Source organism: Vulpes lagopus, chromosome 1, assembly GCF_018345385.1.
Source record: "Vulpes lagopus strain Blue_001 chromosome 1, ASM1834538v1, whole genome shotgun sequence".
Lineage (NCBI taxonomy): Eukaryota > Metazoa > Chordata > Mammalia > Carnivora > Canidae > Vulpes > Vulpes lagopus.
The window spans coordinates 181633922-181648293 of NC_054824.1; the positions used below are offsets into that span (position 1 = coordinate 181633922).

Sequence of the window (14372 nt, forward strand, 5' to 3'; positions counted from 1 at the left end):
TGTATATTCAGTCCTCTATATTGCCTTATTTTTATCTTGTCATATAAAACAATTAAAAAAAACTCCAAAGTACATTTTTTTTACAAACGTGTTAAGTAATGCAAACTAAATAAATTTTTTGACAAAACATAAACCATGAAATGCTTATTTACTTCTATTTTTATCAAAGTTCTAATTATCTACTGATTTTGTCATTATTTTTATAATTTGAAGGGATACATGGAAAGCTAATTCCCTCAATTCAAACACAAAAATTTTTTTGAGCAGGTTGCCTAATGAGGCTATTAGAAATTGAAGCCTGACATACAGGAATAGATAGAAAAGTCTGAAAGTTTTATTGTATGCACATACATTTTCCTCAAATATGGGTAATAATATAGTACTTAGAGTTTTTGCAGACTATTAGATAAATGTTATAGGATTTTAACTTCTTTTCTTCCAGAGACTTCTAGGAAATTTTTAAAAATATGAAGACTAGCGATGAGGGAAATCTTTAAGATAAATACCGCTTTCTGATTATTTAATGTCTGACTTTCTGATAGAAAAATCAGACTTTTTTATAATTCATCAAGTCACTATGTAAGTTTTTAGTCTGGCATAAAGAAATTGTTCCATGTTAAAATCCACTTACATTTTTATTTGTTTGGAGGGAGTTACTGTCACTTGAATGAATGAGTCAGGAGCACCTGGGGGGCTCAGTGGTTGAGCATCTGCCTTTGGCTCAGGGCGTGACCCTGGGGTCCTGGGATGGAGTCTCCCATCGGGCTCCCTGCAGGGAGCCTGCTTCTCCCTCTGCCCATGTCCCTGCCTCTCTGTGTCTCTCATGAATAAATAAGTAAAATCTTTTTTTAAAAAAATCAATGAATTAGATTAGCAATGACATTACATTAAAATTGTCACTCAAACTGTAACACGAATCTTAGTATTTTTGTGTCATCATTTAAATATATCTCTCATGGATAAAGTAGGCTTGTATCTCATTGTGATTTTGTAAAGCCCTAGAGAAAATTTTTGGGTTTGCTTTTTGATCCAAGTTGGCCTATGGAATACGAGGCAGATCTGTTAATTTAGAAACTAGATGAGCCAGTGTTAGAGCTAGCATTCTTTTGAGAATCAAATAATCTAAAACTATCTTTGTCTATCTGGAAGGTCTCCCACCTTTGTGCAGAGGTGGCCATGAGGGAACTTGCAGACCACGTTAGGATTTTCCCCGGGCAGTAGAACACAGTAACTTTAAAAGCCTGGACTCTGAAACTAGACTGCTTCAGTTCAAATCCAGGCTGTCCTCTTCACTGCCTTTGTGACCTTGGGAATGTTAGTCTTCTGTCAAATGCCATAGTAGTGCCTGCCCCAGAGAGTCGTTATGAAGCCATGTAGAAATGTATAGAATTGTGCCTGATTCATGTTAAGAACTCAATAAATAGCACCTTTTAGGAAATGGTTTTCTCTCTGGTCCTAGAAATAGCGGTTAAAGCCTCAGAGTTACTTTCTAGAGGGTGAACACCTTACCATATAGAAGATGGAAACGTTCAGGGGACTGTATTCCAGTTTTTCACTGGAAGCCTAGAAAAACTAACTACTACTTGTACGGAGCATCTACATCTAAGTACTGTGGCCTCTCGACGTGTCTACTGGCTGCAAAAAGTGATAAAACCATGAGTAACCAAATGAATGCGTTATTTGTAGTTATTTAACAACTTAAAAGTTAGAATTTACCTGGCAAAGATGAGCTTTTCCTCTTCCTCTACTTCATGACTTTTTTTTTTTTTTTAAAGATTTTATTTATTTATTCTTGAGAGATAGAAGGAGAGACAGAGCCAGAGACACAGGCAGAGACAGAGCCAGAGACACAGGCAGAGGGAGAAGCAGGCTCCATGCACCGGGAGCCTGACGTGGGATTCGATCCTGGGTCTCCAGGATCGCGCCCTGGGCCAAAGGCAGGCGCCAAACCGCTGCGCCACCCAGGGATCCCTACTTCATGACTTTTAAACTCTTTCTACTGTCTCTTAATGTTCCTGGTTTCTGATACCTGGTGACAATTTTATCCTCCTGTTCATTGTAGCAGGAGCACAAATAAGCCTCCCATGTAAAGAGATGCTGTACTTCGGTATACATTCAAAGAAGACAGGGTGAGATGTGACCTTCTTTATCTAAACTTGAATTATCTAGTATGGCAAGAGAGCATTCATAGATCCGAATAAATTTGTATTTTTAAGCCAAATTATTAAAGTTAAAGGCATAAAACCTAGTCCATGGCTGTTTGGAACGTAAAAGTAATCGTTTTATGTTGTGATTGTTTTCCCTTTATATTGCCAAAGAATCTTGTAACTGATTTTTCCTGCACTACATCAACAAGTCTATTTAGATGTATCTTTAGAGCAACCAGTTAACTCACATATATCAAGGAAAATTGCAGCCTATGTAAATCTCCCATTTTGTGTAACAATCTGCCTTTTTTTCAAAAAGGATTTGAGATAATTTACAACAAAAGGTATGACTTGGGGCACTCGAGTGGCTCAGTTGGTTAAGCATCTGCCTTCAAATCACATCATGATCCAGAGTCCTGGGGTGGAGCCCCGTGGCAGGTTCCCTGTTCAGCAGGGCATCTGCTTCTCCCTAACCCTCTGCCCCTCTGCCCACTTGGGTGTGCACGCACTCTGTCTCTCAAATAAATAAAATCTTAAAAAAAATTTTTTTTTAAATAAAAGGGATGCTTGGGTGGCTCAGTCAGTTAAACATCTGCCTTCAGCTCAGGTCATGGTCCTAGGGTCCCGGGATCAAGCCTTGCTTCGGGCTCCCTGCTCAGTGGGGGGTCTGCTTCTCCATCTCCCTCTGCCCCTCCCCCCTTCTCATGTTTGCACTCTCTCTGTCTCAAATAAATAAAATAATTTAAAAAATAAAGACGTGACTTAACAAGTCATTAAAATAGAAGTGGAAGTGCAAATTCAGAACCGGCAGTAGAAGGGACCTTAGCACACCTATCTTACTGGCCAGCAGAGTTGTGGTGGTTGAGCTCTTCATCTGGTTATTGCTTCCTTTCTGTCAGGACTCCAAGGGAAACAGTAAGAAAATTGTTTTGGTCTTTCAGGAGGAAATACATCAGCTCCTGAGAAAAAACGAAATTTTCTCCCACTAAATTATAATAGAAATGTCTCCTATAAGGTTCTATGAGTAATGTACCAGGCAGGTATTTAGTAGCAACTACACAGAAAATAACTGTGTGATGTTTGATAAGAGCCAAAAGCAAGCATTAAAGCATGGTTTTGGACAGGTGATTGGGCAGCTGGATAAAGCAGGGTGCCCCCATGATGTAGCTTCTGGTGGCCTAATTTGATTGAAGTGTAGAGCTATGCTTATCCAGAGTTATAAAGATGAATCTTATCCTTTACAGGGTCTCCCCTAAATGTTCATTCTCTTAGCAGGAGTTTGATAGGAGCTACATAGCACACCTTTCAGTACCCTCTGAACATTCAGATTTTTCAATATCAAAACACCATTAACTATTCGACAAGGACCTCGAGTGATGAAGTCTAGTCTGCTCATTTGCTTAAGGGAAAACAAACAGCAAGCCAAGCTTCGACCCCGCCGATGAAAGCGGAGGCATCTCACCACGGTGTTCATCGGATGGAAGTCAGAGCAGCCTCTGAGTATTGGAATAAAGTACCTGAGAGGCAACCTTCTCTACTCTGTGCTGGCCACCGCTTAACCGGTATTTTCTGTCAATACCTAGTAACGCATCTCTCTGGATTAGAACTCAGATGATAACGTCAGACTAAGTGATATCCCTCTACGGTGGTAATGATGTGAAATTCAGCCAGTTAGTGTTATTGAGAAATCATTATGCGTGCAAAGCTGTATTAAGCATCATGAGGAATTCAAACCAAAAGGCTAAGTTAGATAAAAGTAAGCGAGCTCTCAAAAATGGGAAGTGGAAAAGACCTGCAATAAAGAATCATATGACTTGGATTCCAGTTCAGCTATCTCCATTAATTTTTATTTATTATTATCTTTTATTTATTTTTTAAAGATTTTATTTATTTATTCATGAGAGACACACAAAGGCAGAGACACAGGCAGAGGAACTCAGTCCCGGGGCTCCAGGATCACACCCTGAGCCAAAGGCAGATGCTCAACCGCTGAGCCACCCAAGTGTCCCTCTCCATTAATTTTTAAATTGGTTCTTAGTTTTTTTTTCCCCCTCTGTAAATTGAGATTGTTATGAGACATTATAATACTTTAAATATAAAATGATATGGAAGATTTTGTAAAATATTAAATCCTATATAAATACAGGATTTTTTTAAGATCCACAATGATTCTTGTCATTAAGTAAGACTAAATTAACAGACAAATATTTAAGAGAATCGTACAGTGCAAAATTATGCTCAGGATAGGTTAATAGCTTTTCATAAAGCTGTCTCTTTTATCTTCATAATTTTGATATGGATAGGGTCACAAAAAATTGTGACTTATTAGAGAATTTAGTTATGGATACAGAATTAAACCCCAGATTCAGGAATTCACAGTTCCACCCAAATTGTACTGTGTCAGTATCTCAAATGTGATACCTTCAAAACTTCATGTCCCTGTTGCTCCTGCAAAGTCACTCTTCCTTTTTTGTTATCTATTTCTGTTAGTGAACATAGCGTCCTCTCCCATACCCTGGTGAAAACTTCCAATGAACAATATTTCCTGCCTGAAATCTTAGAGGAACTTGATTGAACGTTCTGCTGCCATGGCTCTCCTTTTGCTCTCACTATTCCAAGAAAATACGTACTGCAGTGCACCTTTAATGAGCTCTCCCTCCTGGCTTAAGTACTGATTTCCTGTTGCCTATGTATCAATAGATTCTAAACTCCTTAAGCCTCTCCTTTATTTCACCTCAGTTGATCATTTCATCACTGTTGCTTGCTCCCCAGTCATGCAGGAGTACTAGCCATTGCTTTCACCCACCTCATACTTTCCGTGGCTCAGCACCTGCACTCATTCTGTTATTATCTGCTTAGAGTCTCCCCTGCCCTTTTATATATCAAAATTGTGTTCATGCTCCGAAAACCTTAGCTCAGTTGCCACGACCATAAAACCTTTCCATATTCCGTCACTCAGAAGTGACCCATTCATTCTTCCATCTAACGTGGCAGTGAGCACTTACTGTTGATATCATATCCATCCTCCAGGTCTTTCAGTTTAGTAGGAGAACACAGATACTAAATGAAGTACAACGAAGTGTTTTCAAGGCTTTAAAGTGCATGAACACCTGAAACTAATATAATGTTAATGTCAGTTACACCTCAAAAAAACAAAAAATACATGAAGGGTATGATGGAGGACAAATAGAAAATATTAAGTTCTGGGGGCACCTGGGTGGCTCAGTCAATGAAGCATCCAACTCATGATCTCAGCTCAGGTCTTGATCTCAGGGTCATGAGTTCAAGTCCCACATTGGGGTCCATGCTGGGCGTGGAGCCTACTTAAGTTCTGCATGGCAATAGAGGTGTTAGGAAGGGCTTTAGAGAATGAATAGATGAGAGGCCAGAGTAAAGGATTTTGAGGCAGGCTTTATAAGCAGAGAAGCAACATGTACAAAGGTTCAGGATAAAAACAGTTTGGTGGACACACACAACTGTGAGCTCTTTTTATGGGTAGACTGTAGAGTGGGGTTAGAGGGAGGAGGGCTTAGGGCTAAATGTGAGGCTGGAAAGGGAAGCAAGAGCCAGATGTTAGAAGTCCATAATAAACCAATGGTTAGGCTTCGTAGAGGATACTGGGGTGCATTGAAATGCTTAACATTGAAGTAGGATCACCTTGGCGATTAGTGGCAGTGCCAAGGAGATTGGAAGAAACTGGAGGTAAAACCGTTAGTTGGAAGATGATCCCTTGAGTGTAAACAGTGGACCTAGGGCAAGAAGAAATAGGAAACAGTAGGACTTGGTTGATGATTGTTAGGCCAGGGGAAGGAAGTATGAGGAAGTGTCTTGTATGAAATTTCAGATGTCTGGCTTGAGAAATCGAAGGCACTGCCAAGGTAGAACTGGTTTGGGGAAAAAAATAGTAAACTCTCAGTTCCGAACAAGTTTAATATGAAGTATTTGTAGGTAGATATGCTTAGAAGCCAGGCAGAAATATGTCAGTAGAGCCCATGAAGAGGTCTGGCCTGAAACTACAGAGGTGTATGTGTTCCTCAGCCTGTGTTGGTGGTTATTGAAGCTATGGGAATAAAGTTGTGTAGGGTAAGAAGGTGTTGAGGGAGAAGATAAAAGGGAAAAAGAAAGAAATGAACTGACAGTAGAGGGACTGCCAGAGGAAGATAAACCTACAAAGGAAGAAAAAGAGAAGTGGCGGGTGGGGGGACCAATATGGTGTCTTGGAGCCAGAGGAGGAGGCAACTCCCAGGAAGGCTGTGATCAGAAGCATCAGCCGTGTGGAAAGGTTGGATAAGAGGCAGAAAATGAGTTTGTTAGATTTAGCAAGTGGGACATACTGCTAACCTTTGTCAAAGTGATTTCAGTGAAGTACCGTTGGGGGGCGGAGGAGATGAAAAATGATTACAGTTGGCTTCAATAAGGAGATTAAGGAAGTTGATATAGTGAAGTATAGTATTTTGTTTTTTCCACCCCAAAAAAAATTTAGCTGTAGAGCAAATACATTAGATGGGGTAGTGGTTAGGAAGAGAGACTTGACTCTACTTACAGATTATGATGAAGGAATCAGCAGATGAGGAGAGGTTGAAAATACAGAAGAGGAATAACAGACTGAATAGTCATTCACTCATTAAATATTCGATCATAGTCAACTATATTTCAGCTACTGATGTATAATCTCTGGAGGAGGTTCCAGTGATAGAATTGAGAGTAGTAGGAGGAAAAAAAAAATACTCTTCTGCTGCTGAGACAGAGATGATACGGACCAGATATGGATAGGTTGAGACGAGATACTGAGGGAAAGCTCAAACCTAACTGTTGATTTTTCTCTGTGAAGTAGGAGGCAAGGTCCTGGGTGGGAAAGAATTGAGGGCAGTGCCTGCAGATCAGTGAAGGTTGAGATTAGCCATTGTGGGAAATGGAGTTTATCAGGCCAACCATCTGGATTGCAGAACAGCCTTTAAGGTCCAACAGCAGTTGGAACCAAGAATCTGGGACCTCCAGACTATACAGAGTCTGCGATTTTCTCCTGCGGTCCTTCACATCCTGGTAGAGAAGCAAAGAAAACAATTGTCAGGGTTGGTTTATTAATAGTGCTGCCAAATAAGTGGTTAAAGGCTTGTGCTATGAGGTCTAGTCTGGAAATGGATGACATAAGTCCAGAGACAGAAGATTGACCAGGAGGGAAAGGTATTGGAAGTGGCGTCAAATGAAGGCACATCCATACTAGGTAGGGGACAGATGTGAGACTCTTGGAACGACCAGAACTTGTGCCCACATTTCTTACGTGACACAGGACATTGGAAGACATAAGCTGTGCCCCTGGAGGCAGAGACTAAAATGGAAGGCAAGTGAAGATCAAGGAAGGCCAGGTAATCAAGATGTTTGTTTTGGATCGAGGATCCAAGTGGGCATCGTGGTGACCAAAGGTGTAGTCGCAGTCGTTGGGATGAGGAATACTGTCAGCTGGGTGTCCTCAGTGCATGAGGTAGAAGCACTCAGAGTTAAGGAGGTGGAAGGAAAAAGAGGGAAGTAGGGTTGTCTTCTGGGTGGCCACCCACCATCTTTTTGCCTCTCTCTTACAAATCCCTCTTGAGCTACCTGTCGCTTTGTAGTTTGTAATATTCTTAGTTATTATGATCTCCTCAGTCTCACATTTATTTTTTTAAAATTTTTTTTTATTTATTTATGATAGTCACACACAGAGAGAGAGAGAGGCAGAGACACAGGCAGAGGGAGAAGCAGGCTCCATGCACCGGGAGCCCGACGTGGGACTCGATCCCGGGACTCCAGGATCGTGCCCTGGGCCAAAGGCAGGCGCCAAACTGCTGCGCCACCCAGGGATCCCCATTTATTTCTTTGTTAGTCTTTCTTCCCCCGCTGGATTGTGAGCTGTACAAAGTCAGGTTCCGTGTATATCTCGTTTCTTGCTTTATCCTGACCACCTAATAAAGTGCTTGGCACACCATAAATGCTCAATAAGATTTTATTGAATGAATGAATGGAGACATGAGAGCCAGAAAGGAAAGGAAGGTCAGAATGTCGGGAAGGAAGACGAGTCATTCTCTCACTTCCCATCCAGGACAGTAGGCCTTCCCTTCTGCATTGGTTCTTTTCCCTGATTTACCCTCAATGTCCTCAGATGCCAGCATGATGTTTCTACTCAAGATGAGTGTGGATCACTACTCAAGCATATTTTCATTTTATGGGACCTTATTTTCATACTTTATTAATTTGTTTATTATGTAACGGTTTAGGAAAAATTTATCAATAGGTTATTTGATTCATAAATACCCTGAGGTACGCATATTTTATATCGTGTGTGATTTTATACTATACGACGTGTCAGAAAACTCTTTGGAAAAGGTGAATCTTTATGACAAGATGAGCTACATTTCAGATGGAAATTGAACCACGTAAGAAGGAGATAAAGCAAACGTCCCGCTCTGGCCCCGTCTACTGTAGGGTTCCTGATTGTCCCATCAGTCGCCCAGAAGCAGTCCTGAAGGACGGCAGAGATCAGCCGCGGCCCAGCTGCCGTCCCCACTGCTTCTCCCTTTACCGAATTCTTTCCTTGCCCCCCTCTTTGTTACAGCTGGTTCTCATCTTCCACTTTGGAGAGCCACAGAACCTTCGTCTCTTCAACTAAATTCGCTCCATCTATCTTTCATCTTCGTCACTTTTCTTCTCCGGGCAGAACTTGAGGACCATTCGCTACAGTAGGTTGGAAGGTTTCACCCAATTCTGACCTATTAGGCTGGAAAGATCAGGTTTCTGGTCCGGGTTGAAGGATGTGGTGGTTTTATTCCGTCAAAAATTGCCCTTACGTCTACCAGTACACTGGTTAAATAGAATTTTTGTACCACAGTTCTATTTTTCTGTCATTTTTCTGCTGCTTTTGTCATTTTTGTCTCTAAACAAAGTATCTGACAAGTAGGTGACCTGTTAGAACACATTGCCTCTTAAATAGAAGCGTCATCATAAATGCTTTTCCTGCTGTTTTCTGTGTCGTGTATAATTGGATATATTTGTTTTTATTTTAATGGGTAAAATGCCACCCTCTTTCTGATTTAAATTTCTCTTAGGTCGCCATAATAAATAAGTGCCTTGGGTATTGCTCTACCCCTTAAGGATTTTTAATGCTATCGTCTGCTGCATTCTAAGGAATATAAATTGAAATCCTCAGACCCTCTCAGTGGGTGTAACATTTCCATTAACATTTACTACATGCTAATAACTGGCCAGAAAGAATCAATGCAAGTTTTCAAAATATCTAAATTATTCCTCATGACATACTCACAGAGCAAAAGGATCTTAGCTCTTCCTCTTGATTTGGCTTATCATCTGTGAAAGACCACGTACAGTGTTATAAGAAGAGACATAGTTTCGTAAACTGATGGCAGTTGGAATCGAGAATGAAATCAGATGGAAGGGTATATTTCTTTAATTTATTGAAGTGTGCTTATTTTCTTTGATGTAAGTAAGTAAACGTCAGCTCTCTCATCTATAAAGTGAAGAGACTAATCCTGCTTCATGCAGTTGAGGATGAGAATACTACTCATAATTTACCTTGCTTAGAATTTATTATTCTTACTTTAGAAGAGTGCTTTTTAATATGAAATTAATTTAAAAATTTTATATTTATATAAAATGGCTTATGATTAGGGCATATGATAATTATTTTACCCTGTGCCTCATATGAAGTTAGATCTATAGATATATAGTCTGTAATTATGAGAATGTAAACTTATGATCAAGGCTAATGTAGTACATCCTAGATCACATAAATGTGTATATATCTACAGTTAACTTGGAGCCTTAGAGTTAAAAACCCGTTGTCCTTCATGACTGCTACCTTCTGATAAATTTCTTTGAAAAATAGTAAAATCGTTTTATTCTTTTTTTTAAGACTTTATAGTTTATTTATTCATGAGACCCACACTGAGAGAGAGTCAGAGACACAGGCAGAGGGAGAAGCAGGCTCTTCGCAGGGAGCCCGATGCAGGACTCGATCCCGGGTCCCAGGATTGTGACCTGAGCCAAAGGCAGATGCTCAACCACTGAGCCCCCCAGGTGCCCCAATAAAATCATTTTAAAACCTCCGATTGTAGACAGTACTTTTTGCTTGAAGCTAATACTCCCCAATAACTATACATACTTTTAGACTTTTCAATTAATTGTAAAATCATTGATAGCAGTCAGATATATTCTTTTTTTTTAAGTTTTTTCATTTCAGTATAGGTAATATACGGTGTTGTATTAGTTTTAGGTGTGCAGTATAGTGATTCAGCAATTCTCTTCCCTTACTCAGTGCTCATCATTAGAGGAGTTTTTAATCCTTGTCACTGATTTTGCCCATTCCCCACCCACCTACCTGTCCGTGTTCTTACAGAGTTTGTTTCTTGGTTATTTATTTTTTTCTTTTCCTTTAACTAACTGGAATTGTTTTTAAAAGCATCTGTGTTTTCTTTCTCTGTAGCTACGACAGTTAGTGAACATGTGCATCAACCCAGATCCAGAGAAGCGACCAGACATTACCTATGTTTATGACGTAGCAAAGAGGATGCACGCGTGCACTGCAAGCAGCTAGATTCATGGAAGATCATGAAGAACGTAACCAAAATTATTTAAAGTATTTTTGTGCAAATCATACCTCCCCATTTTTGTCTGGGTGTTGAGATGAATATTTCAGAGCTAATGTGCTTTGAATCCTTAACCAGTTTTCATAGAAGCTTCATTTTGTACCAGTCTAAGTCACCTTCTTGCAAACCCCAAATGACTTTGGATAGTCACTTTGCATGTTAGGAGAGTAAATGAAACTTAATGGTTTTTAATGGCTAAAGGTTTTTAGAATTATTCAGATTTTTTTTTTCCTGATAAATTGTGTTCAGATAAGACTTTCAGTGCCAAAGATTGAAAGTGCAGCTTGGCACTCGTCAAGACAGACTTGTAACGTGAGGAAGAGTATCTGAACATGTGACTTGTTTGCTTTTTCGTCATTTATGGACATTTGAGATTAGCACAATTGTGAACTTTTGTGATTTTTTTTATTAAGTTTGAAGTCTGTGTTTTAGTACTTAGCATTGTAGCTTTGAAATATAATTCTTAAGATAAATGTAGACAAACTATTTGAGAAACACTTAAAATTGTTAGCTTATACATTCAAAATGCAACTATTAAATGTGAAAAAATTGGGGGACAAAATGTGAGTCAGACACTGAAGAGTTCTTTGCTTTATTTTGTTCTGTTTTAATATCTTTGATATTCTCTCTGCATTAAAATGGTATAAATGAATCCATTTAAAAAGTGGTTAAGGATTTGTTTGGCTGGTGTGATAGTAATTTTGAAAGTTGCACATTGCCCGAGGCTTCTTTGGTGTTTTTATTATTGTTTGTACATTTGAAAAAATCTTTGAATAATCTTGCAGTACTATATTTCGAGTTCTTTATAAATTTAAATTCTCTTCATAATTGTACACTATAGTGTAAGCATATGTTTTTATTCATAGATTTTATTGAAGTTCTGATTGGTCCCCTTCAGAAAATTTTTTGTGTTCTTCCAGTTGCTTTCTTATTTATATTGTATGTGCATTTTATCCATTTTGTTTCAGATTTTCTGAGAACATATACCCTTTAAAGAAATATTTGGTATACCAACATTTTTCCTGGATTAAACCCATTTTTTTTTTAACTTTTTAAAATTTGGGCCACCCTGTATGCGTGTCATTTTGTCTTGTTAGGGAGGAAGAAAGGATGTGTGTTGTGCTGTACCTGTGAATGTTGACACAGTTTCAATTCATTTGACAAGGTTGTAATTTTAGAATATGTTTAAAGCAATGAAAACTGGCCATTACCACAGCCAGAGTTTTTATGAGATTAACATTTCTGTTGAGAAGCTTTTAAGCCAAGTACTGTATTCATGCATGAAGATGACAGAGATGGTAACGCTTCATTTAGTTTAAGGAAATGGGCAGAGTTTAGTAAATGCTGTTATGAAGATATGTTTTCCATGAATGCCTTCATGTGAGTGGTGACCAGTTCTTCACAGAATTGTGAAAGCCAAAAGGCCGAGTGGCAGTCACCGTTCAAGGACGCCATGCCACCTGTAACCCAACCTTGGGATGGATAATCCTGCCAACGTGGAAACCTCATGTTTGGAGAATACCTACCGTTAGCTGATTTAACTGCTGGGGTTCCCCCCCCCCCTTATAAGTATTTTTCTTACAATCATTTGAATACTTTCAAGTCATTTGTAAACTTAAAAAATGGTTTATTAAGGGAAAAAGCATAAACTTTTTTTCTTTTTCAAAATGTAATCAGTTATGATATCTGAAGGGTAACTTTATCCTGGGATAGACAAAGGACACCTGGGTGGTCCTTGAAATGAGGGCTGGATGGATGCATTGTGTGATTTTTAGTTACAGCTTTTACACTGAGCATCCATAGATTTGTCTCCTGAAGTATGAGTAAGTAGAATTATTTTTGTTAAAATAGTGTCATGTTCATTTTATTGTAATACAGTTGAAGAGGAAATTGTTTTGTAGTTGGAACAGATAGTCCCCTTTTTCTTGCAGTCTTTAAAAATACATGAATCTAAAACTCATTAGCTTAACCCCTCACAGTGACTTTTAAGCAAAGATTTAAGCTTTTCTTTTCACTGAGTCTCTCTGCTAGAAGGAAATAGCTGGGAAGAATTTAATGATCAGGGAAATCCATTATTATTTTCTAAATGTGGAAACTTTCTGTTTTGGATATTCTATCTTTTTTCTTATCTAAGTGTTCATATTTTTTCCTGAAGAAACCACTGTGTAAACAATAAATTTTAATTTTGAATGAGATAATTTCAAAAAATTATGAGGATAATTAGTTTTAATTTTTATACTCACCTATAAATATACTCTTTATATTCCTGTTTATAAGTAAATTTTGTACTGATTAAGAAAAGACATTTGAATTGAGTGGAGAAACAGTAAAATGAAAGGTACATCTGATTCTAAACCTTATTTAGATATTGGTACCAGTTCCCCAGAGGAAAATGTGGGGTAACTTTGTTTTGTATGTTGAGGTTTAGGAATGGTGGATGAAGGGTATCCCTGTATAAATAAAGTGCTCAACAATGTGCAATGATTGTAAATTTAGTAAGATATTACAGCCATTTCATGAATGCTTTTACCATTCTACATAGTACCTATCACAAAACACCTTTCTTGTATCAATATACTTCAGGTGTTGCTGTTAACATTTACATGATATTTATTTTAACCAAAATGTTATTCATATTAAATGTTTTTTTCTTTAAAATGAATGTATTATGTTTATAACCCACAAATGCATAATTATCCTATGCCTCATATTTCAATAGTACTGTAATATGGACTTCTTTTGTGAAATACTTTTATTTTGTTATGCTTCCAATACACATACTAAGAAAGATTCTCTTGTTAGCTTTGAAAATTGTATAATATCCTAATATAAATAAAAACATAAAATTAAAAAATGGTTACAGTAACATTTTATGTATCTGTGATCCTCCCCCCCCCCCCCCCCCCAGTCTGCCATTGTTTGTTTCACTTAACATGTCACCTACAGAAGAAACATTTCTTGTTCATTTCCATGACTTTACCATTTTGGGAGAAGCCTAAGAATTGAAGCCGTTCAGGGTGATCGTGGAGCTCGGACAGATACTAAGAAGTAGTTTTATAAATATGCATTAAAGTAGGGTACATCTTCATAGGTCCCTACTCTCTTCAGTACATCATTATCTGTCTTTGAATAAGAAAAGTTTTCTCAAATTATAGAATTATGAGTTTTAAGTTTAGGCCGCAGAGTCCATTCCTCTCACCTTAGTTAATATGCTGCGGACAATATTAGAAATAGTTTGCAACTACCCTGTTGGTAGTCTCTCAACTTACTCTTTTCCACATAAAAAGTGAAAATTACTTTCTGTATCTGGAAATGTTGAGGCTAAAAGATCTTTATGGCGTAAAATCCTCCAGGCTCATGGTAAAATGATCCTTTCACATCAGGATCACATTTCCAAATAGACTGTGGTGAAGATCACACGGATTTTGTAACCTGTGACTTGTAAAGAACCTTTAGTCTGATTATGTGTATATGGGCACACTCACATAATTGTATAGTAATAGTAAATTTTAGCCACAAGAGAGTGTTTGACTAGTTATAAATTTTATCTCAAAAGTATGTTTGTTAATTAGAAAAGTCAGTACTGGGC

General features: G+C 38.3%; 1 protein-coding gene across 8 annotated transcripts in view; it reads left to right on the forward strand.

Annotated features, from left to right (window-relative positions):
* NEK7 (NIMA related kinase 7) overlaps positions 1 to 13639 on the forward strand; it is a 156813-nt gene extending 143174 nt beyond the window's left edge. For all 8 annotated transcript variants that reach the window (XM_041758511.1, XM_041758519.1, XM_041758480.1 and 5 more), the window contains one exon: positions 10621 to 13639. In XM_041758511.1, coding sequence (XP_041614445.1) covers positions 10621 to 10731 — 111 coding nt within the window. In that variant the 3' untranslated portion in view covers positions 10732 to 13639. The remainder of the gene's footprint in view (positions 1 to 10620) is intronic.
* Positions 13640 to 14372: the final 733 nt, after the last annotated feature.